Here is a 25,939-nt window from a genome sequence, read left to right on the forward strand (position 1 = left end):
TCTGGAGGGTTAAATGGACTAGGTGTCCCTGGGCTGGAAATTAAATGAATGAAGTGGATATAGCAGATGTCTGTGAAACTCTGAAGGGTTTGGAGAAGGTAAGAAGGGAATAAGTGCTCATATTCTCTTCCTCTATAGAGCACTAAAACAGCACTTGGCAGGTTTTAAACAGCCAAAAGAAGGTGGTTCTTCACACACTATGCCCTTGAGCTGTGGAACACCATTCTGAAAGACATGGGTCCCAAAAGTAACGGCACAAATTCATGGAAGAAAAAGCCATTGAGGGTGTTGAAACACAAAGATACCACCAGTGGCTCAGGAATCACTGGAGGCTGGAGCACTCTGAAAGCTGCTCTGCTTTTATTCTGTTCCTTGGGAACTTATTTTTAAGCCCCTGTTGGACAGGATTCTGGGCTGGTTTGACCATTGTCGTGATCCAGTACATCTATTCGCAGACTCTTATGCCCTTACATTATAATGTGACACTTCACAGAACATTTTCCTTGAGCAGACTAGCAGAGTAGCCTGTGGAAATCATCTTGCCTGTTCTGCTGCGCATAACATCATCTCAGCTACTAAACCCTTACTCCTTTCAGACAGGACTTTCCTTAGTGCCTTGTAGAAAATCACAACATCAACATCTGCCTTATTTCTGGCAGCAATTTGACAAAGGATCTGCCGTGATCAGCGATAACTTCAGCATTCAACAATTTGTGTAACACCCATATTTGTAACATGCTACACTAGCACTAGAGATAAGATACAAACCAGACCATTAGTTCATTAAATATTTGTGTACAAACTCACTGGACCCAAACCAGAACTCACCTGAAAAGGAGGGAGCCAGTGAAGTTCATCAGTCATTTTGCAACGCACAGCAAATCGTTTGTTTAGTCTCCAAAAGGGCTGGCAACAGCCGTCCTGTGTCTCCATCAACAATAAATCACTATGTTGCTGCTATAACCCATCATCTTTCTAAAGCCAAGATGCTTAGCTGTAGGCTACCGGCAGCATTACGAAAGAATCGACCCTTCCTCATGCCAGGCAGAAAAGAGTCAGGAAAAGGGAGAAGTCTCTCTCAGTGCTATACGTGGTAAAGAAAGGCACAGAAGCGAAGGCTGCCAGATTGCAAAGATGATGGCTGAGCTTAGCAGGGCTCCTGCGCTTGCTGCTCCCGGGTGCCTGCTCGGGCAGTGGTGCTCCTCCTGCACCCGCTGGAGAACCATCATGGGGTACAGCAGGTCGTCCGGAAGGTCCATGCCCTGGGAGATAAAGAAGTGAAGGGGCAGCTTTATCGGATGTCCCAGCTGTATCACCATCAGAGGGCAGAGTGCCACCCTGTCTTTCCAAAGGCTGAGTCGGGAATTTTCAGTACCAGAGAGGACCTGAACACAGACCTGCTGAAACTCGGACTAGGGTCTTATCTACAGGCATTCAGCAACATTAATATGTTGTTTATCACCATCACAAAAGATAACGGAAACACATAAATTGCTGAAAGTTTATATGTACTAAAACCAGTGCATATCTTAAAGACAAATTATGATGGAAAAATACCCTGACTGACGATTGAAAATTCAACAAAAACTAAGCAAGCATCAAGTAACAAAACTTTTGCCTATACTCGATGATATCAAATAATTACAGTGGTAAGAAAAACAGATGAGAAACCGTGCACTTAAACCGTGAAGGAAAAAGTAACCGATGCTAATGCCAGTGATATGAGGTGTGCCTTCACTTGCTTTTCAGTCCTGTCCGAGATAGAAGCACAAAAGTAGCAGAGTGGTTTGGGAAGTTAAAGGAGTAAAATCAAAGAAAGAGAAGAGCCCTAAGAATGACCCCACCACAGCCGCACGGCCAGCACTGGGCTGTTCTAGCAGGAGGACAGTGGTGGAGGAGTCCCTGTCCCTGCTGATTGTGTAGGAAGTCAGGCTATAGCAATTTCCTCGATAGCATGCAAGAAACCTCTAGCGTGATACACCACCAATGCCTGCAGGAAAATACACTATTGGTTATTCTTCTCATCAGCCTGGTCTTCCGCGCAAGTTCCCACAGACGGATTTGCACGTTTTCTTGACATTCGGGAGGCTGCAGTTTTTGAACAGAGAAAATTCCAGGAGCCAGCAGCATTTTAACTTCAAGTTTACAGGTATTAGTATCTGTCAGTTGGGCTTTTCTCCTAACCGTGTCAAAATACAGGACGCGTGGTGAAAGTGTAAATCATGTTTCCTGACTTTACGTGGTAACTGAAGAACTGTAGAATAACCTCAGAAAGAAGGATTGTGTCAGAAAATGGAAGACAGTGCGGGAAGCGTGTTTAATATTCTGCAAGTCAGAGGGAAGTGCCGAGAGCCCAGGACAGGGCGGAGGGCGCTGCCTGGGAGCGACCTGTCTCTGTAGAAGTCGGTGCCGAGCTGGTGAGTATGCAGTGGGGCTGTGGGGTACCAGGACAGAGACAGGTGAGACAGGGAGAACCAGCAGTTCTCTTGGCCAAAGACCTCAAGTCATGCCCTCTGTGAGGGTCTACACCAGCCACACGGTTACCCAGAGGACAGGAGAATTTGCAGGGTTGAAGGGGAATTTCTAGGGTGTCTTTTCCACTTATCACAGTGGAAACCAGCCATGAAATGCGTGTCAGTGAATGGTGAGCTGACACAGCTTGGCCTTTCATGACTTGCATCCCATGGGGAATGAGAACTTTCCTGACCTCACAAGCAGTACCTAGGTAGCAGGTGACCAAACAGTGCTTTTCTAGCAGGACACAAGCAGCAATGGCATGGAAGGTGACATAAAAGATGAACTTGCCAATGAACCAAAGACAGAGTTCACTGGATTAAAGCAAAATATCAGTGTACTTCATGCTGAAGTGAGCGCTTTCTAAGCTAATCATTGTATTTGATTTTCATTTAATGTTTGATAGCGATTGGTTCAGAGTCCACAGGGACCTTTCTTTTCTGTGGCAGCTGCCAGAGTCCAGGCTTGGTTTTCCTGCCCCATCCTACAGCAGAAGCATGTAACAAGCTCTTCCAGTCCTCCCCCACTGCAGGTTTCGTGCATGGGACCACTTGGTGAACAAGGCCCATGTAAAGACTTCTGCTGCAGCTCTCATCCCTGCCTCCCTTAAGTGTGAAAGGTGGCTCATCCCATCCTCTTAGCCACCACCTTCTCCTGCATAAATCACCTCCTCTGGAAACGATGGTGCCTAATGCACTTTCTCAAAAACGTGAAAGGTGTCCCCTATCCTTTGGCTTAAACTCATTTGAGTAGTGAAAGAGGAGAACATCAACTATGATTTCTTTTCCCCACTTGAGAGGTGTGAAATATATGCCGTTTCAAAGGAAAATTTTGAATTTAAAAAAATTAATCTGGGTATGTAACCCTGCCTTCTTCCTATCTGACTTACAAACAGGGTTATTAACTGAAGTAATTCTCCCAGTGGTGCTAAGGCAAAAGATGCCCAGCGAGCCACATGTGGTACAGCACAACACGCTCTGTTGGTATTCAGTAGCTCAGACAATACAGCCGTTGGAAGCAAAACAAAGTATAAATAAAAACTAACCAGACACAGAGCGAGGCTTATCTGATATTTTACAGGGATTTGGTAGGGGATATTTGATTTATCAGTGCAAATGGGTTGGTTAAATATTTCTTAATGAACTCAGTTAATCCAGGCATCAGGTGAAAGGGTCTGACATCAGACTTTCTAAGTAGCTTTCATTGAAAATGAAGAGCGAACTTCCATGACCTCTTTCAGTGTACCTTCCAATACAAGGGTGAGGGTGAAGGCCTGCGTTAAGGTACTTCGGCCTTAATAAAGGAAAATATAAAAACTGAAAAGAACATCACCACCTTCTTTTTAAATAATGAAGTGTTTTTCCTATGTTTGAATTGAGTTTCCCCAAGCCCTAGCCTCAACAGTGGAGTCATCCTTATGCCACGGTGGTTTGTGCCACTATTGGAGGCAGCGTATTTATTTTGCTTTCCGTGGTCCATCTGAATATATTTTGCAGACTGCAGGGTGCTGCCTTTGGGAGAATGAGCCATTAAGGCAGAAAATCATCAGCCCGAGCACTAAGTGAATTTTGAATGGCTCACAGACTTTGTATTTGCAGGCAAAGAGGAGAGGGGGCTCTAGGCGACCTATGGCCCCAGAAAAGCAGCACGAGTCCCTCATCGTTCCCCAAAGAAGCGGTGCCAGAGGCAGAGGGCTCTGGGTGCTGCTGGCAGGAAACCTCAGCACAGAGCACCTGGTAGGTAATGAAGAACTCTCTGGGGGCAGCAGGTAGACAGGGTTGAAAGACAGTATGTAGCGGAATAAAGGCAGGATGAGGGGACTACGGGCTGCGGAGGAGGAAGAAGCAGGGAGAGGCACTGGTAGGTGTCCAGTCAAGGGGTCCCATTTAATTCCTTAGACGCAGCCACACTCTGCTGCTGGAAAGCAAGGGACTCATAGAGGTCACAGAGGCACTTCTGCCATGAGGGGAAATAAATCTTGGCTGATATAAAGAGTAACTGAAAGTAATGAACAAACTTAGATGAGATAAATCAAGTATTTATAAAAACAAACACAGCTCTCTGGATAATTTATAACCATGGTATAAAAATTTTTAAATTATTTTAAACTACTTGCCTCAGCCGTTGTTTTTTTCACTTAATTTTATTGATATACACCAAAGTTTGTCACCTGCTGGTGTCATGGATATATAGTCTTGCTCTATCAGTGTGATAATCTGATAAGTAATAATCCGATACATAGTTTATGGCTGTGCTGGGTTAAGCAAATTTTTGGCAAAAAATAAGAAAAAGCAAAAAACCAATACAAATTCCTTTCTTTACATGCTTTTTCTCTCACCTGTCTCCACTGGCAAAAAATTTGGGCCTTTCCTTATATCTCAAAAATTAAAATAATGGGCTCCACAGCCACTGCATCTACAGCCTAGGTGATTGTCTACAGGCCCACTGGAGTTAATGGAATCAGACAGGCATGTTCCGGGGGATCGAATCATAGTTGAAAATAGCTCCACCCTTGAAATGATCATTTATGCTCAGGCCACTGATGACTATAAAGCCAAAACTATCAATATTCGTATCGACACATTTTTTGTTCTAAAGGTGGAGTTCAAAACCTAACAGGAACCAGGCGACCATAGCACTCTGAGGGTAACTTCTGCAGTTAACCACTTTTTCTCCCTCCATTTCAGTCTGGCAGCAGAACGTCACTGCTGGCAGTAAGCTCTAAAGAAGAGTAAACCAAGTCAAACACCCACATTATCTACAGCCAAAAAAACCCCTTTAAGGAGCCCTGCCTAGGAATTTTCTTCCAATATTGTCTTGCATTGATCTGGGAGAGCTTGGTGTGATGTCAAGTATGCTGCTGTTCTAGCTCGAGTTACACAGAGGAAGGCCTTCCTTGCAGTGAGTGCATCAACAGCACACCAGTCAACCATGCTACAAATGTTTGCTTTCCTTATCCTTCTTTTGCTCCCTAAAGACTCCCAAACCTATTTCTACTTCCCAAATCAAAACCATAAAGAAGAATGCCAGTAACAGGTGGCACTGCACAAGGACGATGCATCATGTATGTCACAATTTTCCCATCTTAGAAGGCATATTTCCAAGGGCTGGCAGACTGAGGGCCCTATGGATGCAGCACGGCAACCTCCAGCACGAGGGGACATTTCTGGGCGCTGCAGTGCGCTGACACTGCTTATGGACCCAGAGATTTATTTGGTCCAAATAGGAAAGTCTTGTTGCATTGTGTAATCGCAGATTGACTCAGTGCTCCCAGAATAAGCAAGAGACCTGTGTGGAGAGAGCACAGAGCAAATAACTGGAGTGGAAGGTCTCCTCGTACTCCTAACTACCCAGAGACACAAGTCACCATAACCGTCTCTTTGAGAACTGTGCCCCAGAGATCTGTATCCTCTGCGACCAGGACATTTGGTAGGAGTCCCTAACACAGGAAGAGATGAACTAGGGGTGTCTGGGACAGTCCTCCACTCCTTTTCTACTGCTGGCTGGTTTATCCCAGAGCCAAGGAAAGCTCCTGGGTCCAAACAGTCACGATCACAAAACAATCTCTCCAGATCACTGCTCGCCAAGAAGAGGTTCGTGCTGCAGAGGACGAGGTGCTGCAAACTTGCTGTTTTCTCAGGTGCTCTGCAGACCCTCTTTCTTCCCAGGCCTCTGGCTAAGCACATTATTTGCCCCAGTGATGGCAATGTGTTGTACAACCTAACCAGCCACGTGCAATGTGATTACACCAGTGGAGAAGGGTTACATGGACCATATCTGACACACCTGAGCCTGCAACGTTGGGATATATGCACCATGCGTGTGGCAAGGCTACAGAAATTTTGACAACCTGCGTGATGTTCATTTAGAGCTTGTGCTAAATGTCATATACTCCTTACCAGAAATATTGTACCGGCTGATATTTGTGCCCGTTGAAGCTGGATGCCCACACAGATGTTGCAACACCTAAGCTCCAGGAATTTTTCTTTCTATACCCACATGCTGCTTCTAAGACAAACAGGTCAGACAGCAAGTTATCCTTCAGGACAGTTCTCAGTGCTGCCACCTAATGCCAAACAACACTTTGCCTTCTGTTCAACCTAAGAATCCCTTAATTGGGCCCAATGTTATTTCACATCTTCATAAGTGATCTGGATAACAGCATCAAGTGTAGCCTGATGAAGTTTGCAGGTGACACCAAGCTGAGTGGGGAAGCAGACACTCCAGAAGGGAGACTTGCTCTGCAGGGAGATCTGGATAGGCTGGAGGAGTGGGCCAGCAAGAACCTTATGAAGTTCAGCAAGGAGAAGTGTAAGGTCACGCACCTGGGAAAACATAATCCGGGAGTGCAGCACAGACTGGGATCCACCTGGCTGGAGAGCAGCTCTGTGGGAAGGGACCTGGGGGTCCTGGTGGGCAGGTACCTCAACATGAGCCAACAGTGGCTGCTGCGGCCGAGAAGGCCAACAGGATGCTGGGTTGCATCAAAAAGGGCATCACCAGCAGAGAGAAAGAAGTCATCATCCCGCTCTACTCAGCGCTTGTCAGGCCACACCTGGAGCACTGTGTGCAGTTCTGGTCCCCGCTGTACAAAAAGGATGTGGCCAGGCTGGAAGGGGTCCAGAGAAGGGCCACCAAGATGATCAGAGGGCTGGGAAGCTGCCATACAAGGATGGGCTGGGAGAGCTGGGTTTGTTCAGGCTTGAGAAAAGGAGGCTCAGAGGGGATCTCACCGCCATGTACCAGGCCTTAAGGGGCAGCTACAAAGGAGATGGAGACTCCCTTTTTACACGGAGTCCCATGGAGAGGACAAGGGGGATGGACACAAGTTGCCCTTGGGGAGATTCCGACTGGACATGAGAGGGAAATTTTTCACAGTGAGGACAGTCACCACTGGAATAATCTCCCCAGGGAAGGGGTTGCCTCGGCCACGTCGGACACCTTCAAGAGTCGGCTGGACAGGGTGCTGGGCCATCTTGTCTAGGCTGTGCTCTTCCTAGAACGGTTGGACTAGATGATCCCTGAGGTCCCTTCCAGCCTGGGATTCTGGGATTCTGTGATTAATCTCATGAACTCAGCAACTAATCCTGTCAAGAACTGCGCAGCTGGAATCCTGCTACAGTTCCTCACACAAGCTTAGTCTTCCTCTTGTCCCCATCCAGGGCTGTGACTGGAGGCGTGAGGAAAGCCTCATACCCTCTCCCAAACTCCCCGTTTTTGACTCTTTGACTATCAATACAAAGCATGTTGCAAGGAGGCAGAGTTGCATCATACGTGTTCACGCACTCCCGGCCGCTATCAGACAGGCTTTGGCAGAGATGGAGCATTGGTCTGCGCCAGGCTCGGCTGCTGGCTGCTCTTCTTGCAACCCTCTGCACACATTTCCAGCTATGTGGTGTTATACAGTTTAGGATGTGTTTAATTCACCCAGTGACAGAGCTGATGTAGTAGGGGGACAAGAAGCGTGACCCTCCAGCAGGAAGTAAATTCTGGTGTTGTGGTCTAGTTTCCATCCAAACCCACAAACAGTTTTTTGGAGACAAACAAACCAACCCTGGTTGTTATGACAATTGTGTTGCAGTAAACAAAAACCATCCAGTTTTATTCCCAAGGTCACATACTCATACATTAACACTACAAATATTTTTTAAAAGTGAACAGAAGCAAAGTCCTTCTGGTACAGTCCCAGAGGTGGTTTATGGACGGTGGCTGGGTTCCTGCCTACCACTGATGCACTCTCCATGCCAGAGGAGAAATAGTGTGGAACAGTGTTTAGAAATAGTGTCATTATTAAACAGCCCATTGAAAGGCTGGCAGGTGCCCTGTGGAGGGAGGGCAAAAAACAAACAAACAAACAAACATAAACCCCCCCCAACAACAAAACAAACAAACAAAAACCAAATTAAAAAAAACCTAAACAATCCCACAGACCCAAAACCAAAACCCCACCACTGGTGGAATCTTCTGTGTTAACTGATACTGTGTTATTTTGAGAAATTAACAACTCCTGCTGCTTAGCTAGTTTGCGAATAATTTCTGATCAGAATGGGAGGATACAGGAGAAAGGGTGTCCTTTTGCAGTTCAGTCCCACCAGTGATCGTGAAAGGTGTTCAGGGTCCTCTGAGTGTTATGAGATCCCAGTGGCCTCTTCTGGCTGGTACTGGCTATGCGGGGATTTCCATCTGCCAGGAGTCAGGGATTTGCAGAAGTCCAATAGCTTTTTCATCGTTGCTATTGATAATGCCAGTTAATGCCAGTGTCACCATACCATCCAGTCTCCTTCAAAGTGGTTGGGCTCCTATCTATTCCTCTTTTTGCCTCAAACTCACCAACCATGTCTCCCCATTTGTCTTGCTTGGAGAAATAAAGACCGTTCCCCTCTAACAGCTGGACTTGGGGGGGATCAGCAGGGTCCAACACATTGCCAGCAGCCCGTGGGAGATTAGGTTCTAATTCTAGAACCATGTTGTAAATATGGCTGAAGGAGTCCTCCTCTGGGGCTTTGCTCCCAAAGTAAACAGGGTCGTAGTCCTGCATGTCAATGCAGGAAGGCACTGCTGCCAGCCTGGCATACTCCAAGTCCCTTTGGAGAGAGGAGAGAAAAAGTAACACCACGTCCTGCTGCTGGGCTGTGATTACGCCAAGTGCCAACCCAGGCGGCTGGACTCACGGCTGGCTCCTGGCGTTATTCAGGAGCATTCACTACCAGAAACACTCATCTACCTGCTCTTAGCGTGAAGCACCACATGATTTCCCCTTGGATTGGAAAGCTGTGGGATGCTCTGGAGCTCGTGTGCACCCCGTGCTGCCCCAGTGCTGCTCCCAGCGAGCTGCCGGGCTGACTGCAGATGTCACGCAGCACGCAGTAGGTAATTCTGCTGTAGACAAGTCTCTACGTCTGCTTTCTGTACCCTGTACTCAGATTTTGGGAAGCGTTTTCCATGAAAAGCACAGATAGAGATAAGCAGAAATCTTCATTGCTGTCCATTAGGCTAAAGACTTCTTCAAGCAGACAACGCTGCAGGACTGTGCTTCATGACCGTGCCTCAGACAACACATGCTGAAATTTACCATATTTTAGCATTTTAGACCTTCAGTGGAGACATTTGTGGCAGATCTACATGGAGGCCAGATCTCTTTCCTGTTGAAGTGAGTGGCTGACTTCCCCAGGATGCTGCTGAGGCTGGGGTTTGTCCTATGGAGGGAAGTGATTCCCCCTTTGGAGCTCTGTGTTCTGCAGCAGCTCTCTGAGCTAGCAAGCGGAAGAGGCTGGCGCCCATTTTTCTGCTGCTTTACGCTATTTTTACATAGGCTAACAGGAAAAAATATAAATTTCCCAGGAAGCAGACAGCAAGTCTCTGTGCCTTGGGGAATTTATTGAAGGCAAATGCAGCCTTTCCAGGACAGCTTATCTGGCAGTGGAGTGTTAACTCCATTATTATATTGTTGGCACCTGAACAACTCTCCCGCCCTTCCTCCTCCAATGTGGAATTTGTAACAAACTTTGAGCAGATAATGTGAGAAGCCTTGGTCCAAGCGTTTTTCCAAGGTTTATGAAGAGGCAGATGGCACTGGGGGTGTGCACGCAGGGAGACACCACGCTGGGCCCACGCCACCAAGACCTAAGCGGAGGTCTGCATGAGCCAGGCTCCCGCCTGCTGCTCCCCTCCCGTAACGCCGAGCCTTTGTGAGGCAGCGTAGTAATGCCCCAGGGACCGTGAGCTGCTCTCCTACTGCAAGTGATCACCACAGCACTATATGGCTCTGTGTTGGCTCATTTATCTTCCTCAGACATAGTGTGTGGTGCAGAAGACTCTTGGGTCTTGACTGGACACCAAAGTTCTAACACAGCCCTACCCAAGACAGTTCTATCTCCCCCAAAAATGCCAGCCAAAACACAAAAGGGCACTTAGATAAAATTGTCTCCTCTTTCCTCCCCACCTGCCCCCCCCCCCCCCCCCCCGACAAATTAGTTTTTTAGTAACACGACTATTCCAGGAGAGAAAAAAAAAATAAATTAAAAAAAAAAAAATCAGCGTTGGCCTTGATTGAGGCTATAAACTAAAGGCTGGGAGACTTCCCTGGGTTAAAAGCAAACCCGAAGGCTATTACCACTCACTCACCAGTAGGACTGAATGTCCAGTTACAAAGCTGTGCAAAAAAAGGAGTGCAAGTGAATATCATTACCTGACTGCTTGTATTTCCTGTCTGATCATCTCTAATATGGCAGGAAATGCAGGTCTCCGGGTGGGGTTGTGGTTCCAACAGGCTTTCATGCACGCAATCAGTCTGGTGAGGTTTGGAAAGCCCAAATCGCCAGGAAAACTTCCTAACTCCGTGAATTTTAGAACCTGTTTTTATTTATCCAGACAACAAAAACAATGTCACATTAGCTTTCTGTATGTGCAACTTTGCCCCACAACAAACTTGCTAGCATCAAAAATTGTCAAGTTTGCAATGAATTGCATAATAATTGCATAACAAACAGTAATTTTTACATGATAAGTGAAGTTAGTAGGAATAAATACTTCCCTGAATAGAGGTTTTGTATGACTATTGTGTTCTTTAGCAACGTGTTTAAGTTTACACCGCAGCCTTTTATTACTAAGGGCGATAAACTCATATTCCCTTGGCAGAGGGAAGGAACAGTCTCCAAAAAAGTTGCAGAATCTAATAGCATTGAGGTCACTGCTCAGCCATCACACCCAATCTACAGGTTCAAAAGTCTCTGTGGTGGAAGGCAGCACCAGGATGCTGAGGAACTGATGGGCAGGCAGCCAGCACAGCACCATCAAACAGATCCCCTGCCCTCAGGACCAGGGTAAATGCATAAGCAGGGAGGGAGAGAGATTTCCATGAAGCCTCAACACAGCTTTCATATGAGAAAAGGTAGATCAAGAGAAGAACAGATTATGGGTAAAATGCACTTTTCTTTCTCAGAAGGGAGTCCCATGACCAGCATTGCAGGTGCTACACTCAGAACATGGTGGAATATTTCTCAGTCCAAATATTGACTGAATTATGGAGAAAATAATGACCCCTGGAGAAATGGCAACATCCACACTTGTGGTGGGGGTTTCTTTCCGCACATGAAAGAGAAAACTGGAAAATGGGTCTTCCCACCCCTAGCAATGTCAGAGTTATTGAGACGCTGATACGGAGTTCCCCCCAAAACACCCTCACTGTCCTTACCTCCTTGCTGTTCAGCGAGCTGAAAGGTTTCAGTGGCTTGTACATGTGCAGCTTTGTCAACGGGGCCATTAAAGCTTCCCATGTCGTAATCCCAAAACTAAAGACATCTGATGCTCGGGAATAGAGCCCATCGGTTCTCAGTTCTGGGGCGGCCCTAGTGAAGAAATGCCCAGGTTGTTGGTTTAACATGTTTCTGTGTACTCTAGAGCTAGCGGGCAAGGCAAAGCAGAGTGGTCCACGCTTTTCACTGTGGATCCAGAGACTTGAGTTCGCACATTGCACTAGTGCCTATGGCCAAGTGTCTAAGTAAGAGGAGAGAAGTGGGGGGACAATGGTGCATCACGGGACATATATCTAAGCTGCTGAAGAGAAAGGGGGCACAAGGCACAGCATTTTTTCCCATGTTCGGAGTTACGGGAGAATTCAATTTTTGCCAGAATGTCCATGTTTTCTGCTGGATAAAAAGCTATAAGAGAGTTTCTCTGAGGCAAAGAAACAACCGTGTTCTGCTGTTTGAACAGATATGAGGCAGAATATAGAAAACACAACTTTAAGATCAAACCCTCACCATTTTCCTCTTTTTCACAGGAGCTGTAAGAAGCAGGTCGATATTGTGAAACAAGAGGGTGGCTAACGCCGTGGATGGATAAGGTAGAGTTTGTGGTGGGGAAATGGACAGAAAAGAGAGGGGAAGTAAAACATAACAATGCGCTTACCACTTGGCTGCATCAGCTGGCATAACTTTGCGAACGTAAGGCTCAAAGAGGTTGTCATCTGTCCCTGGATGTGGCAGACAGACCGCTCTTCCCCAGCGACCAACCTTTGCCATCACCTTTCAGAAGACAAGGGGAAGAGGGGGGATTTAAATCTACAGAATTTATTGACTCTTCAGCAAAAGCAGCAAGAATTCAGTAGTTGTAACTGTGCAGGACTTGCTGGGCAGTTTATCTGTGTTCTGTCAGCAGTGACCAGCATCACTGCTCCCCAATTCAAAGATGAGTAATAATGGACTGACCTGTCTCAACACTAATCTAAGCTAGCCTTTCAGAAGTTAAGATAGTCAATATAAGCTTTTTATTCAGCCTTCCTCATGGGACAGAGCTGAGCACTTCCAGAAGAACAATGAGATGCCTCTTTCCCAGAAACTTACCTTGGCCTGTGATGAATCTCTGCCTGGGGCGACTGCATTACCACCTGACTGCATTACTGCCTTATTAAGAAAAAAAGGACTAAAGTTTTTGCAAACCTCCCTGCCCTAACGTAACTAAAGAAGCATCCTTCAACATGTGACAAACCATCTATGACTGTAGCGCTGTGCTCCTAACGTCCATCTGTGTGTACTTCCCTGCTCCTTTGCCAAGGGCTCTCTTTGTGCAGGGGTCTACCTGGGTGGAAGTGGAGTGCGGTTACAGGCAGCAGTGGTCCAGTTAGAGCTAGTGAATAATCTGAAACAAGACTGAATAAGAAGAAAGAACAAATACCTCTGGGCAACTGTGACCAGAGTTAATGTAAATGTAACTGCACTGTAGGCTGCAGTGTATGATCCTCCTGGAGTGAAGATATGCCATGGCAGAAGCAACCTGCTCCAGGCAAGTGAGAAGTTTAACATCATCCATGCCAGGAGCTGCAGCAACTTCTCCTAGGGACTTTGGGTTGCCATCAAAAGGCTTGGAGATCTGCAAAAGGGATACATGAGAAAATTAGGGAGAAGAGTCAAAGGGCAAATGCTTGCTAGCAAGTTATCAAAACCAAACCAGAGCTCTGCCTCCCTATGTGCCCCTCGCACCAGTTTCCCACCTGCCAAGAGTGACTAGCAAGATGCTGTATTTTGTCCTGGATCTATGTTTTTTATGCCTGCTTGGTGTACAAGTGCAATATGCAGAAGTTCCTGTGCTAGCTCCAAGTGAGCAACAGGCAGAGCCCAAAGCTCTGCAAGCTGGGGGAACACACCCAAGTCGGCACAGAATTAACCTGTCTGATTCAGGAGAACGTGTGGCATAGTGGGGATGATATTTCACCCTTACCCGATGGGATTTCAAAACCACACCCTTTCCAGGCACTGCAAACAGTAGTACAGCCATCACAACCCTACACAGTAGCAGTGCTTGATGAGGGCAGCACCTTGCAGGAGACAAACTGGGATGAGGCTCTTTCACTCCCTGCTGCGGCTAAATGCTCTGTAAAACACTTTACAATACCTCAGTGGAAGCTGGCAGCTCGCTCCACTGCTGCTCAGCTCCTTGAAACGCACAAACGGCAGAGTAGCCAACAGCCACTACGACAGAACACTTCATGCAGTTACAGCTACATGGTGGTTTCCCTGCTCGAGGAAAGACTCAACAGCAGGAAGACTGCAAAGATAACAATCTCATTCCTCTATCCATCCAGAAGGTTCCCCTTGTAAGTTGTCCGGGATCCCAGCTCAAGACATGACAAACCCAGACACCAAGTAATATGTCAAGGAAAATAATTGTACAGAGAAATTACTCCTTCCTCCACCACACTGGTGTAAATGCACAGAACAACTTCTGAATTCAGAATAATTGCTCCTGATTAATGTGGGAATGAATAAGAGCAGAATTATCCTGTAATGCTTACACCATCTGCAAAAAGACCTCTCCATGATACGATAACTGATTTTCAACCTTGGCCAGGCAGGCTCCCGGGATGGGGGCTCAGATAACGAGGAGTCAATAGGTTTCATCATGAAAAAAAGTTGCTGTACCCACCCAAGGCATGGGAATGCTGTCTACACAAAATGACTCACAGTTTTTATACCGGTAACCACCGAAGGAGAGATGAAGTCAGTAGTAGTCAGTCCCATAAGGCATATCTGTATCATTATAACTGGAAAAATCACCATACCAGGGGAATGTCAGACATGTCTAGGTGAAAGCATAAGCTCCTGGAAACTCTGAATCTGAGCTCAGAGCTGATTCCAAGAGAAATCAGACTAGCAGGGATCACTAGGCACTACTCCACAACTTGCTGAGATGTAAAGAAGGGAGATCTCTGCGCTGTCAGCAGTAAGACTCTATCAAAGAAGAAAATCCTACCCACATGCTCACACTTGCTCTCCTAGAAATACTGTAGCGAGATGCCGGAGCATTTCCTTTACGAGGCAGTAAAGATTTACAATGTTGGCAAAGGACAAGAAATATTTCTAAAACATGCTCAAGGTGATTAATGTGATCTAGCAGCAGCAGCAGAGGTCACCAGCCAGGACAACACCTAACTTCTTCAGAGCCCAGAGTAACCCTGGCCAGGGCAGTCCCCTCCACCCTGCAAGGTCCCTTGGAGGCTCTGGCGGTTCTCCAGGACTCCCTTTTGCATCTCTGCCAGGCTGCTTCCCTTGTCCGGCCGCTCAGCTTTGGGTCCTGCTTCAGTGCCACTCTTCTCTCAGGATACTTACCTCAGCTCCTCCCTGCGTGATCCTTGCCCATGCTGTGGCCATTCCCACCCTCCCAGCTGGTGCTCTGAGCCCCCTTGGTACTCTCCCCTCCTTGCTTCAGTTGCCCCTGCCCCAGGTGGAAGGAGCCCCACCAGAGGTGCATCTCCCTGCCTGCCCCACGCACTGTGGGACCTCCTCAGACAACGTGCCTGCTCCACCACCCCTTCCCATCCTCCACAATGACCCACACCTGGAATTTGAGAGGTCTCAGCCACTATGACGCTCATTTTGTAAATCTATTGTAAGACACTCATTGTTTTGCTACGAAGAAAGTTTCTTTTTCCTAGCCCTCCTGATGATCTCCCAGAGGACGGTGGACTATCTAAACATAGTCACAAAGCTACCTCCAAACCCAACTACCTTCCACTGTGTTTCAGGAATGCAAGAGAGGGGTGACAACCCATGGAAGACCCCACAGTATTAAAGGCATAATATTCATATCAGAATTCACATCATACTCGTGTCAGATATTTCTCTCTGGTTTTCTTCACTGACTCATATCCAGACCCTCAAAAGCTAAACCCCTCCTATGGCTACATCACATCTGCCCTCTGTTATCTCCCCTCCAGATCTGAGTGCACAGCCATCCCCCACTGGCACTCTATGCGCAGGAAGTCAGGCCGCAGACGTTGCTCGTTTGGTGACGCAGAGCCCTGGCAAAGCTCTCACAAATCATTCCTGCTGCACTCACCAGCGTGGTCATGATGGGGAAGCAGTGCATGATTTCTTTTACTGGCAGTATGTTCTCATGCTGAAGCGCATGAAGGGCCGCCTTGGTCATATGGTTCATTCTAAATGACACCAACTCATACAAGCAGTCATCCTGTAAGAGAGCCTGAAAATCAGCCAGCAGTAGTGGCAAGATGCCACCATCTTCATGGAGAAAAGGAGAGACACTGAATCCTGCTCTTACAGCGATGAACAGCCAAGCTCTTCCTTCAACAACCTTCGTGAAACCCAACTGACTTTAAAGCAATGACTGGAGAATTACAGTATTTTTAATGGAAGAAAGTTGCATTTACTGGTCCTACCAAATTAAGTAGCTTTGTGAATGACTGAAGAGTGAAAGAACGGTTTGATGATTTAACTTAATTTGCATTTGGAAGAAAAAGGGAATTTTCCAGCTCTAAGTGCCTCAAAATTTGGAAAACCCAAAACACATACCCAAACTATATTTCAAAATTTTATTGGCCTAACAAGATTTGGTCTGAAAAGACCATTTGTCATTTATACAAAACATGTTATTTATAGGAAACCCAGTTTTACATGCATATTTTTTGTCAGTCAATTTAGTTATAGTGAAAATACTCATCTTGAAAGTCCCAGAGACAGATGAACTTTGGTAGGCCAAACTATACCAAAAGGAATAAACAAAATCATAAAGAAGTGCCACAGAAAAGCCACATTTATATAAGTTTTTCCATCATATTTCTTTTCCAGCAGTCCAAGGGTTTTGCCTTATTCCTCTGACTTGTCTTAAACTGTTTCCTCCTGTTAAAATGTGCATTTGAAAATGACAAAGCCATAAACAACTAATACAGTTTGTCGTGACCATCTCTACAGCACAAAGAATTTTTTGCTTCTTTGACTGCCAGCATAATCTTTACAGATTCAGACAGGCTGAGTTCAAAAATTGCCAGCAATGAGAAATCTACCAACAGTCCCACTTTTACCTGAATTTTTCTATCCCTAGCTACCGGCTCTTGACACAATTTTGACTGCAAGATATAACTATTTCTATTGATGGAGCGGATAAGGTGATAACAATGAAACCAAAGCACTACCTTTAGCTCAACAGTGTCTTCACACTTCTCTGGAAATATGTTGGGTGGAACATTCTTCTTGAAGTTGCCTGAAAAAACAGCAAGTCAAAAATACAGGGAAGCCTATTTCCCCTCATAAGTATACCAGCTGTATATTGACATAGTGGTCTAGAAGTCTGAAAGGTTGCTCCTAGTTTATCCCTACCAAAGGAAGAACTGCATCGGTCCTCAGATTTTTTAATAAAGCATGTTTAACTCTCCACTGTGGCCAAGTCATACAATCGCTTTGCCAGAACGTGCTCTTGCACAAAAATGCCTCCCCAGGAAAGTAACTTGCGCAGAGCAATTTCCCACAAAAAGGGGAAGCTCTCTGCTCCCCTCCGTGGGGCTCCCATTTCCAGCACACCATGTTCTGCCAGCCCAAGGTGAAGGAGGCGGGAACGGGGAAACTCGAAACCCATGCAGTGATGTTGCACTGTGTGTTTCTGAAACCACGTGAAGCCTTTCAGAAACACACACCTGCTTGCGACACCCTTTATTCTCAAAATTTCTGAGGTCATTCAGGAATTATCTCACAAGATTTCAGTGTTTATAAAGCCTTGGATTCTTAGTTGTCCCATCCCCTGTGCTCAGTCCCACTGAGTCTCCTTTGGCAGTTTCCCACGTGCTGGGTTAACTGCTGAAGCATAGATTCCCTTTTCATGATTGATAACACCAGTTCTGGGAGATTTTTCACATATGCTGTCAGAGCCAAGTAGAACCTTCATCTAGAACTCATCCAGACGGTGGGTGAGCCGCTAACTTATCCCCAAACCTATATTTCAGGATCCCCATCCGTAGAACTCTGAAAAACCTTATGGAAAGCCCTTTTGATCAATTGGATCAATTCGTACATCTGAATACGATCGCAACCTGGTTACTTCAGCAAAGCCCCTGACCTTTCTGTGGGTTACCCAAATGCAGCCCAACCTGCTCTGACACTGTTCTCTTCAGACCCTCCTCATTCCAGTACGTGCATCTTGCAAAGCCTCCTGCATCCTTCTGTTATTATGTCTGTTGATTTCCTCTTGAGACACTAGTACTGTCAAGAAAGGTTTCTTGCCAGAGACAGTTGTTGTACATGCTTTGAGAAAACTAGTTCATACCTTTGCTGTCAAGGTAGCCCTGTAAAACAAAAGGGAGAAGAAACATAACTAAATCTTGACTTTTCTTGGTTATTATATCTGCTTACTTCCAGCTATGCAGACAGAAATACCACTTTTAAAATCACGTAGCACTCATTAGCCTTTGAGCTCTAACGATGCCAGAAAAGTCAGGTTTCAGCAGTGCGGATCCTGGGAAGGAGAAGGCTTCCAGATGGCCTTTCATTCCCCAAACAAGAAAAGCCTGCTGTGAAATGCTGCTGCTAGGACAGCTTGAACATACTGAAACAAACCAGGCTTAAGTAAGATCCCAATGGTGCAAGTCCATTGCTTTTAGGTTAAAATTTGAAAAAACCATTTTTATTCCTGTCTGAAACCAACCTGATTTTCTGGAGTCCACTATCAAGCCTGTTAAATGGATACTTTTACTTTGGGCCAAAGGCAGTGGCCAAGTGAAATCAAGGCAGCGCTTACATACTTCCCGTTAACACAGGGGACCAGCAAGTCCGATGATAATTTTTTTCCACAGGGGCAGAGAAACCAGATTTGCTTGGTTTAGGCCACGCCAAACACAGCTTTCCTACCGTTTGGAGTTCAGCAGTGGCCACACAAGCGGCGGACAAAGCCAGGCCATTCAAAGCTTTACAGAAACACTTTGTGAGACCTGATCACCGCAGGGGCAGGCTGGCTTTCTCAGCGTGCATGTCTGGTTCTTCCACAAACATGCCCTCCAGATAGACTACCCTGCAATTATTAGGATAATGACGAATGTTGATTACTGATTACTGATTAATACTGATGGCTACTAACCATTAGTAGGTATAACATGAGTGGCAGCAGCCAGTGCCATAGACACCATTCTCTAGAACATGCAAAAGAGGTATTTACAAAGTTGGCAGATCTGGAAAAGTTACTTAGCAGCTTTGACACTTACCCTTATAATATCTTCCTCACAGATGGGAGAGAACTGGCTCGTTATCTCATGTAACTTGTACAGATCTGACCCTAGAAAAAGAAAAGAAAGGCTGGAGTTTGTATTTCATACTCCCTAAACCCTGAGGGCAAGGATAGAGCTCACTTTGCCGTCACGGCTGCAGTATCTTTGAGGCAAATGGCATGGCTCAGCTTTTCCTGAGCTGAAACAAAAAAATCTGGCTAAGAGCTGCAGGCTTGCAACCAAAGAACACTGTATTACAAGTAAAGTATCTAACAGTCATTTAAGTGAGATGAGAGTCATCCGTACACTTCAGCCCCACCAAAGACGGTGGCTCTTTCACTGCTGTGCTTCCAGCACGGACAAAAGGACTCAGCAATCTGCTGCCCAGTCTTCAGGAAGACCAATGCGCCCCTTGCCTATGGGGATTTCTCCTGAAACAGACCCTGGAGAGGCAGCAAGCGGGGAGGGAGAAACTACATGTGACAGCTGTTATCCTGCACATGGCGTTAGTCACTTCATCCACGTGAGGAAGGTGCTCAAATAAGGTACTGAAAAGTGAATAAAGAGCTCTACAGACAAGCACCAAGTTGGCAAAGAGATTACTTTTGAGTGACCCAGATAAAAAGACGATCTCAGTCGAGTTCCCACCACGGACACAAACTGCAGCGATTACACTGAGCGTAAGGCATTCCTCTGCTCTATCTGTGCAGTGCTGCTAACGGGCTGGCCAGACTTCTCTGCTGTAACTGGTATGTGCAGGCAGCCAAAAGCCTGAATTAACTTTAGAGTGAACCCTGATTAAGTTAAATATAGGTTAAATATTTCTAGTATTGGAGGCTAACCTCTATTGAATACAATGTCTTGCTTCTGAATCAAGGGGCTGCAGCAGTGACCACCAGGCAGCAGAAACCACCACGGGCACGTTCCCATGCTCTGAGGGAGCACTGTGAATAATTACAGGAAATATCTAGGCCCCTCCAAAGACTAACAAGTTCCTCTGTGAAGAGGAGACTCAAAACCACTCCCAGATGCGGGAGCAGATGGATCCACGAGTGTGCTCTGTAACCAGGGAATTGGACTAGAGGCTGGGCTGCCTCTAACTCTGTAGGGCTGTTCCAGGCTACTGTAAGTGTCAGGTGGGTGACACCATGCTATCAAAATTCATTGTCATCATCTGAGGAGTCTGTTGTTTAATATCTTCTGTAATGAAAGAGAATTCAACCAGGGAGCCAAAACTTGCTAGTTCAATTGGAAGTCATTAAGACTTAAGTAATGTTGCTGAGGCAGGTTTCTAGCCCTCTGACTACACAATGCACTAGGTAAGTGGGATGAATTAAATCAGATTCCACTACCTAAAAGTCAAGGTCCCACTGTGGAAGACATTATGAACACAGAGGTAGGCCTGATCCTTCACTTGAAGGAGAGAAACCCAGAACAAAATAGGGTACAATAATGGGGCAGGACTGGTGACTAAGTTTACCCACACCCTGACAGCATCAGTGAATGGAGAATATATCAGTTAGGGATATAACACCATATACAGTTTTTAATGCATTAAACAGTCTGCTTGGTCACTGTTACTGTCGCTCTGGAAGCTGTAACTGAGCTGGGAAGGTGAGAGGTATGGGCATACTACTGTCTGAATTCCTCAGACCTAGCTTTTCACAGCATGAGGAATTTTACACGGCTGGCCTGGTTTTTTGCCGGTAAAAGGAGGATCACAAGCAGGATCCTGGGAATAAAGGAAAGGGTGTCCCTAAGATTAGCTCTCTAGTTAGTGGAGATCCTCCAACTGCAGGGCTCTGCTCCTCGGCAGGAGGGAAGGGACACATACTTTGCATGGCTACATTTATCTTAAAACTGTAAGCTCTCTAACCCTGAACCTGTACAGCCCTGGCATAGCCCCTCGGCTTGACCGAGTACTTCAATGCTACAAATGAGCAGTACCACATTAAGTGGTCATTGTTACGGTGATGCCAACCAAGAGACTGGCCAGTTATAGTGATTTCCATACCCAGGGTCCTCCCGTAGTTTTCCAGGTGCTCTACCAGGGCCTCCATGGATGTACGCTTTGTCTCATCATGCTCCAAGTTGGGGGCTATTATGTCCCACAGTTTCAGAGGAATTGAGTGTGGTCTTTGTGCCCTGTGCCCGCTACAGATCTAAGAGGCGAAGACAAAGAACAGAACCAACCATGGCGATGGCAGCTGAGCCTTATTGCGAAACAAAACAGCCCTGGGCAATGCTTATCCTACTATCTCAAGGTGTCATCATAGGTTACAGAAATGTAAATGAGTCAACTATTGATTTCCAGGATTACACCAACATAATGGAGCAGAATTTGACCCATCTAAATACCCCTTTCACTCTTCCAGTTCCCTAACACCAGTGTGCAGCACCATTGAGATTTTTGAACTGCTGCTAATGTGGCTGCCATGCAGCGTTTCCCTTGATGACTTCACCTCTGAAAGATTAAAACCCTTTATACCACAGCTGGCCTCAGTCTGTTTTTCTTATTGTCAGTTTCCAACACAACAGTCATAGATCTTTCAAGCACAGGGGTATCAGACCCTACTCCCCTCCCAAAGCAGAGACAATATTCAAGTAGAAGCGGTTTTCACTGAGCTGATACAATAACTCCGTACAGTACTCAGAGCAGAAACTGCAGCTTTAGTCTACCCTACACAAGCTGCTACAGCAAGTCTTTATGCTTATTTATCTGGATTTCTTTTAATAATATGCAGATTTTCCCATCTTTCTGGATGACCTGATCACCTCTCTGGAGTCTTCAGTTCTCCATTTACCTTGGGGAAAGTGGAGCTTATCTAGACTACACACACAGATGTGTAACCAGTCAGATGAGGACCATCTGTTTGTGTGGCCAAGGACACTCTCCCAGATTCAGATGTTTTATCAAGGTCCACAGGTTTGAAAGACCAAATTAAATGTGAGCTTCAGCATCTCAGGCTGAAAGAGGTAGTACTTTTCATGGCTCCTTTTCATTTCTCACTATTAGCGTCCCTTCACACCCTTAACAACCTCTGGCATTAGGACACATCCCTATTCAGCAGAAGAGATGCTTTCCTCATCCCCAAAGAAAGCCACTTACCTCTTCTATGAATCTGGACACAGGCAAGTACCTGAGCTCAAAGTATGTTTGCCCGCCGTACAGGAGAATGGAGTAAAATGTCGCAGCCACGGCCCACGCATCGGAGAAAGCAGAGAAGACGTGATACTGCAGGGATTCGGGAGCACTGAAGTATACGGACAGCGGCTCCTCACTGTCTCCTGTATTAATAGAGATGAATCAGGCCAAAGGCCATGACCAGAATTATCTTGCCTTTGCCATGGCTATAGATTTATCTTTGTAACCATCCTCATAGCACCTGGGCATGGCCAATAAGAAAATAAAAGAGGCAAAACTGTTCTTAGCAACAAATACTAGGCAGCCTACAAGTTACTTATAACGAGGGTAAAGAGAGCAGAATATGGAAAATAATTCATATTGTCTGTGTGAGACTGTTTCTATCGCACCTTAATAATTCAGAAAAACGTTGACCACTTTTATCTGCATTTGACTGAGAGATGGAGGTCTCAGAGGAGTTCTGACAGGTGTGAAAAAAGCAGGCTTTCTCTAGTGTGTTCACTGAAGGAAGGCTGTGGCACGGCTCAGCCTTTACTACCCATACCAGAACCCACACAGGCACTCACCCTTCTAATATATTCCTGGGCCACCAGGTTTGTGTGGCTCCAGTAACAGGGCAGGAAACCGAGCAAATGAGGAAGGCTTTGCCTAGGATTTCAAAGTCTGAGCTGCAAGGCTTCAAAGTTTACACACTCCTGGGCATTTCTGGCACGGTTTAATTCTTTAACCTTTGACTGGCATTGTTTACAGCACGAGTTTTCCATCATTTCTGATGACTCAGTGATTTAATCTTAGTCTTTTATGACAGCTTCCCAGGCAAAGTTGCAGCAGGTGTCATATGTAGGGACTGGCTGAATTTTTACGTACATCCTGAACTGATCGGTTTTGTTAAAGCTATTTCCTTATGAGAAGGTCATGATTAACCCTTTCTACAGCAGTTTGAGTGCTTACTGCTGCTGTGCGCATACAAATAATTTTTAAGAGCCAGCCAGCCCTAGCCAGGCACTCGGGATGACTGAGACTGCAGCAAGAAATGGAGCAGGAGGAGAGCTGGGGTCCTAGCAACTGAATTTGGTTGTTTTGATAGCAGTCAGGGTAAGTAAGAACAGGTGCTCTCTGAGGCTTCTTACCTTTCACTCTTGGTCTTTTTGCATATTCATATTATTAATAGTGTTAACTTCTATTTATCAGGGGTCTCTAAGGTCTTCAAAGATATGGGGAAGGACAAACAAACCTTGTTTTCCCTGAGGATACTAAAGCTCAGAGCAGAGAAATGACTCACAAAAGAGCTGTTCAGTGAATAGCAGCCCAGTGAAAATACCGACTTTCCACAAGCCTGTCTTCACCGCAGCAGCTCTGTGTGTCTGTACCTCTGAGATGCCCGGATTTGATGGTTTCATAGGGGCAATCAGAAGGTGAATAGTGTATCTCATCCTCTGGGGGAGCCAGCCTGGCCTGGAAGAAATCACAGAGCTTGACCTGCACTTGAAGTTCTCCGGTTCTTTGTCGTCCACCTGCAACCACAATGAAGCTGGCTGGAGTGATGTTGCAAAGTAAGACCCTTTTCTGGTGACATGACCCGACAGCTCTGGCAATATCTTCTAAAATGCCTGTTATAATGGACTGGGGGAGCTTATTTCTTTTTTCCTGAAGAAAAGGCAACAGCGGGTTCCCATCTTCCATCATGTACAGCGGAGGCACTCCACAGGCACTGGACATTTGCAGCTTGACGATGGACTCCCTATCCTGACACAGAGTCACTATTTTGATCACCTCTTGAAACCTTTCACAGTCACTGTCAGTGGCATTCGTCTGCAAGATGTCATTCAGGGTCTGTTGTTTGGCTATGTAGATCTTTGCCTTGCCTACAGGTGTGATACCTTGCACAACAATGCTACTGCCCTTTGTCTTCATATGTCCCGTGAGGGTAAGATCAGGGATGGTGACCTTCAGGTGTTGTTGGAGAGCTGCCTCCACGTGGCTGGGATCAGCTAGGACCACTTTGTTTCCAAGTTCAGTAGCATGGGTGTAGGTGCCATCCTTGCTAAAGAGTAATGGTGCGATGCAGTGCCTCACCTCACTCAGCGGGTGGTAAAGCAACTTTTGGAAGAAATGATTGAGGATGATCATTGCCAAAGTCTTTTCCTTTTTAGCGGCAGTTCTCACGCACCATTCCCACAAGCTTTGGAGAAGATGCAGGCACTCTTTTACTGCCCCTGTGACAGAGAAGTGCTCTGTTAAAGCCATCGCAGAGGAGCCACGATACCATATATCGCAGACTTTTTAAAAGAATACGGCACCATGGTACAATGATTTGAGACAGGAAGAGAAGAAAAATACTGTTTATCTGCTGTGGCATTGGCAAAGCAGAGCCAAGGCACCACAGTCTCATTGAAAAGGCTCTGCCAGGTTGGACATCTGTAGCCAACTGGAGTTTATGTCTCTAAGGGAGAGTTTTGTCTCAGCAGCACAGGGCTCAGTTCAATGGATAGGAAAGCAATCAGCTCAGAAAAAAAAATGGATAATGAAGATCTCAACTGCTTTATGTAAGAAGCTGAAAGCCCTGTCCTGCCTCTTTCTGAAAGGTTATACTTTTGTCATTGTCATCATTACCTTCCCCAATCAAGTCAGTCAGTGGTGAATGGTAGACAAAAAGGGATAATAACTGAACATACAGTCTAATAAATAAAGCACCCGAGACTTTTGGGAACAGTGACCAGCAGAGCGGTGGCTGGTTTGCCTTGCCTGAAATCTGATGCCCAAAGCAAGTACTGGCTTTGCCTACGCCTCAGGCCAGTCCTGCGTTTCCTTACCTTGTGTGTGGCTGGCTTGGATATGTTCAGTGATGCGCTCGGTGATTTCCAGTAGAATTGCCCAGTGCTTTTTCCCCAGCTTTGTGCACACGTGGAAGAAGAAGGGCTGGCTGACGGCAAGCAGTTTGTCTTCAAACACCTGGAAATACAGAGAGTAACTGACTTGCTCGCGTTTACTGTGAGCTTCATTGGTGGTGGTTGCTTGCTTTCATATTAAGTAGCTGATTGCGCATATGACTAAAAGGATGCATAAAACAAGTCTCTTGCCCAGGGCCTGTGCATTTGCTGCTCACAGAGTAATGTCACGCCAGTGAGAGACGGACAAGTCAAGAGTTACAAAAGCAATACCAGGATAATGTGCTCAGTTCGTTACGCACCTTTTCAGTAAGAACAAGAATAAAGATATGTCTTATCATCCAGGGTACTCTCCGAAGCTGCTTCTGGATGAACTGGAACTGCCTGACTTTCTGGTTTGTATAAACCACTGTTTTCTCCAGCGTCTTAAGGAGACTTTCCAAGTGCTTCAGGTACGTTTCCATGAAATTTGGCCAGGGTATTTGTTTTTTTACAGCAGTGGAGATGGCCATTCTGATTTTCTGGTACGCACTAAAGCATAGATACTCATAATTTCTCTCCTCTGAAGGGGCAGTGCATTTTGCAAAGACCATTCCCCTCAGTAAAGCCTTCAGCTTTCCGTTGTTTGTTGTGGAGACATGAACAAATATTGCTGCCAGAATCCAACAGTGTAGTTTCTCCTGCTGAATGCAAAGCTCCTGGTTGGAAGCAGAACTGTTGCACTGGATGAGATTTCTTACTCTCAGCTCTAAGTTCTCCAGGTTTGCCAACCTAGAGAAAGTCAGAAATTCCCTCTTGATGATTTTGACCAACACTTGACAGATCTGTTGTCTGATCCACGCGTTACTAGCATCCCAGTATCTCATCAAATAATCATCCAGCTCTTGAAGAGATATGTAGGACATT

General features: G+C 46.0%; 3 protein-coding genes across 3 annotated transcripts in view; all 3 read right to left on the reverse strand.

Annotated features, from left to right (window-relative positions):
• The window catches only part of LOC142063535 (cytochrome P450 2H1-like), a 15,744-nt gene extending 14,824 nt beyond the window's left edge, over positions 1-920 (reverse strand). Inside the window, 1 exon segment of the mRNA XM_075107355.1 lies at positions 829-920. Coding sequence (XP_074963456.1) covers positions 829-864 — 36 coding nt within the window. The 5' untranslated portion in view covers positions 865-920.
• A 7,163-nt stretch (positions 921-8,083) lies between these two features.
• LOC142063763 (insulin-like growth factor 1 receptor) lies at positions 8,084-14,331 on the reverse strand. The gene is made up of 5 exons (XM_075107877.1): positions 13,189-14,331; positions 12,424-12,539; positions 11,708-11,861; positions 10,703-10,866; positions 8,084-9,098 (listed from the first exon to the last, which is right to left on the reverse strand). Exons 1-5 carry the CDS (start codon positions 13,321-13,323, stop codon positions 8,747-8,749), a joined length of 921 nt encoding a protein of 306 aa, XP_074963978.1. The 5' UTR covers positions 13,324-14,331; the 3' UTR covers positions 8,084-8,746.
• A 6,985-nt stretch (positions 14,332-21,316) lies between these two features.
• On the reverse strand, positions 21,317-24,352 carry LOC142063668 (tyrosine-protein kinase ZAP-70-like). Its single transcript, XM_075107661.1, has 2 exons — positions 23,516-24,352; positions 21,317-22,288 (listed from the first exon to the last, which is right to left on the reverse strand). The coding sequence occupies exons 1-2, from the start codon at positions 24,273-24,275 to the stop codon at positions 22,086-22,088; spliced, it is 963 nt and encodes a 320-aa protein (XP_074963762.1). The 5' UTR covers positions 24,276-24,352; the 3' UTR covers positions 21,317-22,085.
• Positions 24,353-25,939: the final 1,587 nt, after the last annotated feature.

The sequence above is a fragment of the Phalacrocorax aristotelis genome, chromosome 12 (assembly GCF_949628215.1).
Source record: "Phalacrocorax aristotelis chromosome 12, bGulAri2.1, whole genome shotgun sequence".
Taxonomy (NCBI): domain Eukaryota; kingdom Metazoa; phylum Chordata; class Aves; order Suliformes; family Phalacrocoracidae; genus Phalacrocorax; species Phalacrocorax aristotelis.

Excerpts from the sequence above, each read along its gene's own strand:
- LOC142063763 (XM_075107877.1), bottom strand. The coding sequence starts at position 13,323 with ATGGATGATGTTAAACTTCTCACTTGCCTGGAGCAGGTTGCTTCTGCC. Across the intron at positions 12,540-13,188 it reads CTGGTCACAGTTGCCCAGAG|GTGATGGCAAAGGTTGGTCG; the intron begins GTATTTGTTCTT and ends GTCTTCTGAAAG. Across the intron at positions 11,862-12,423 it reads CCAGCTGATGCAGCCAAGTG|GGCCGCCCCAGAACTGAGAA; the intron begins GTAAGCGCATTG and ends TTTCTTCACTAG.
- LOC142063668 (XM_075107661.1), bottom strand. The coding sequence starts at position 24,275 with ATGATCATCCTCAATCATTTCTTCCAAAAGTTGCTTTACCACCCGCTG. Across the intron at positions 22,289-23,515 it reads CAAATCCGGGCATCTCAGAG|GAGACAGTGAGGAGCCGCTG; the intron begins GTACAGACACAC and ends CTATTAATACAG.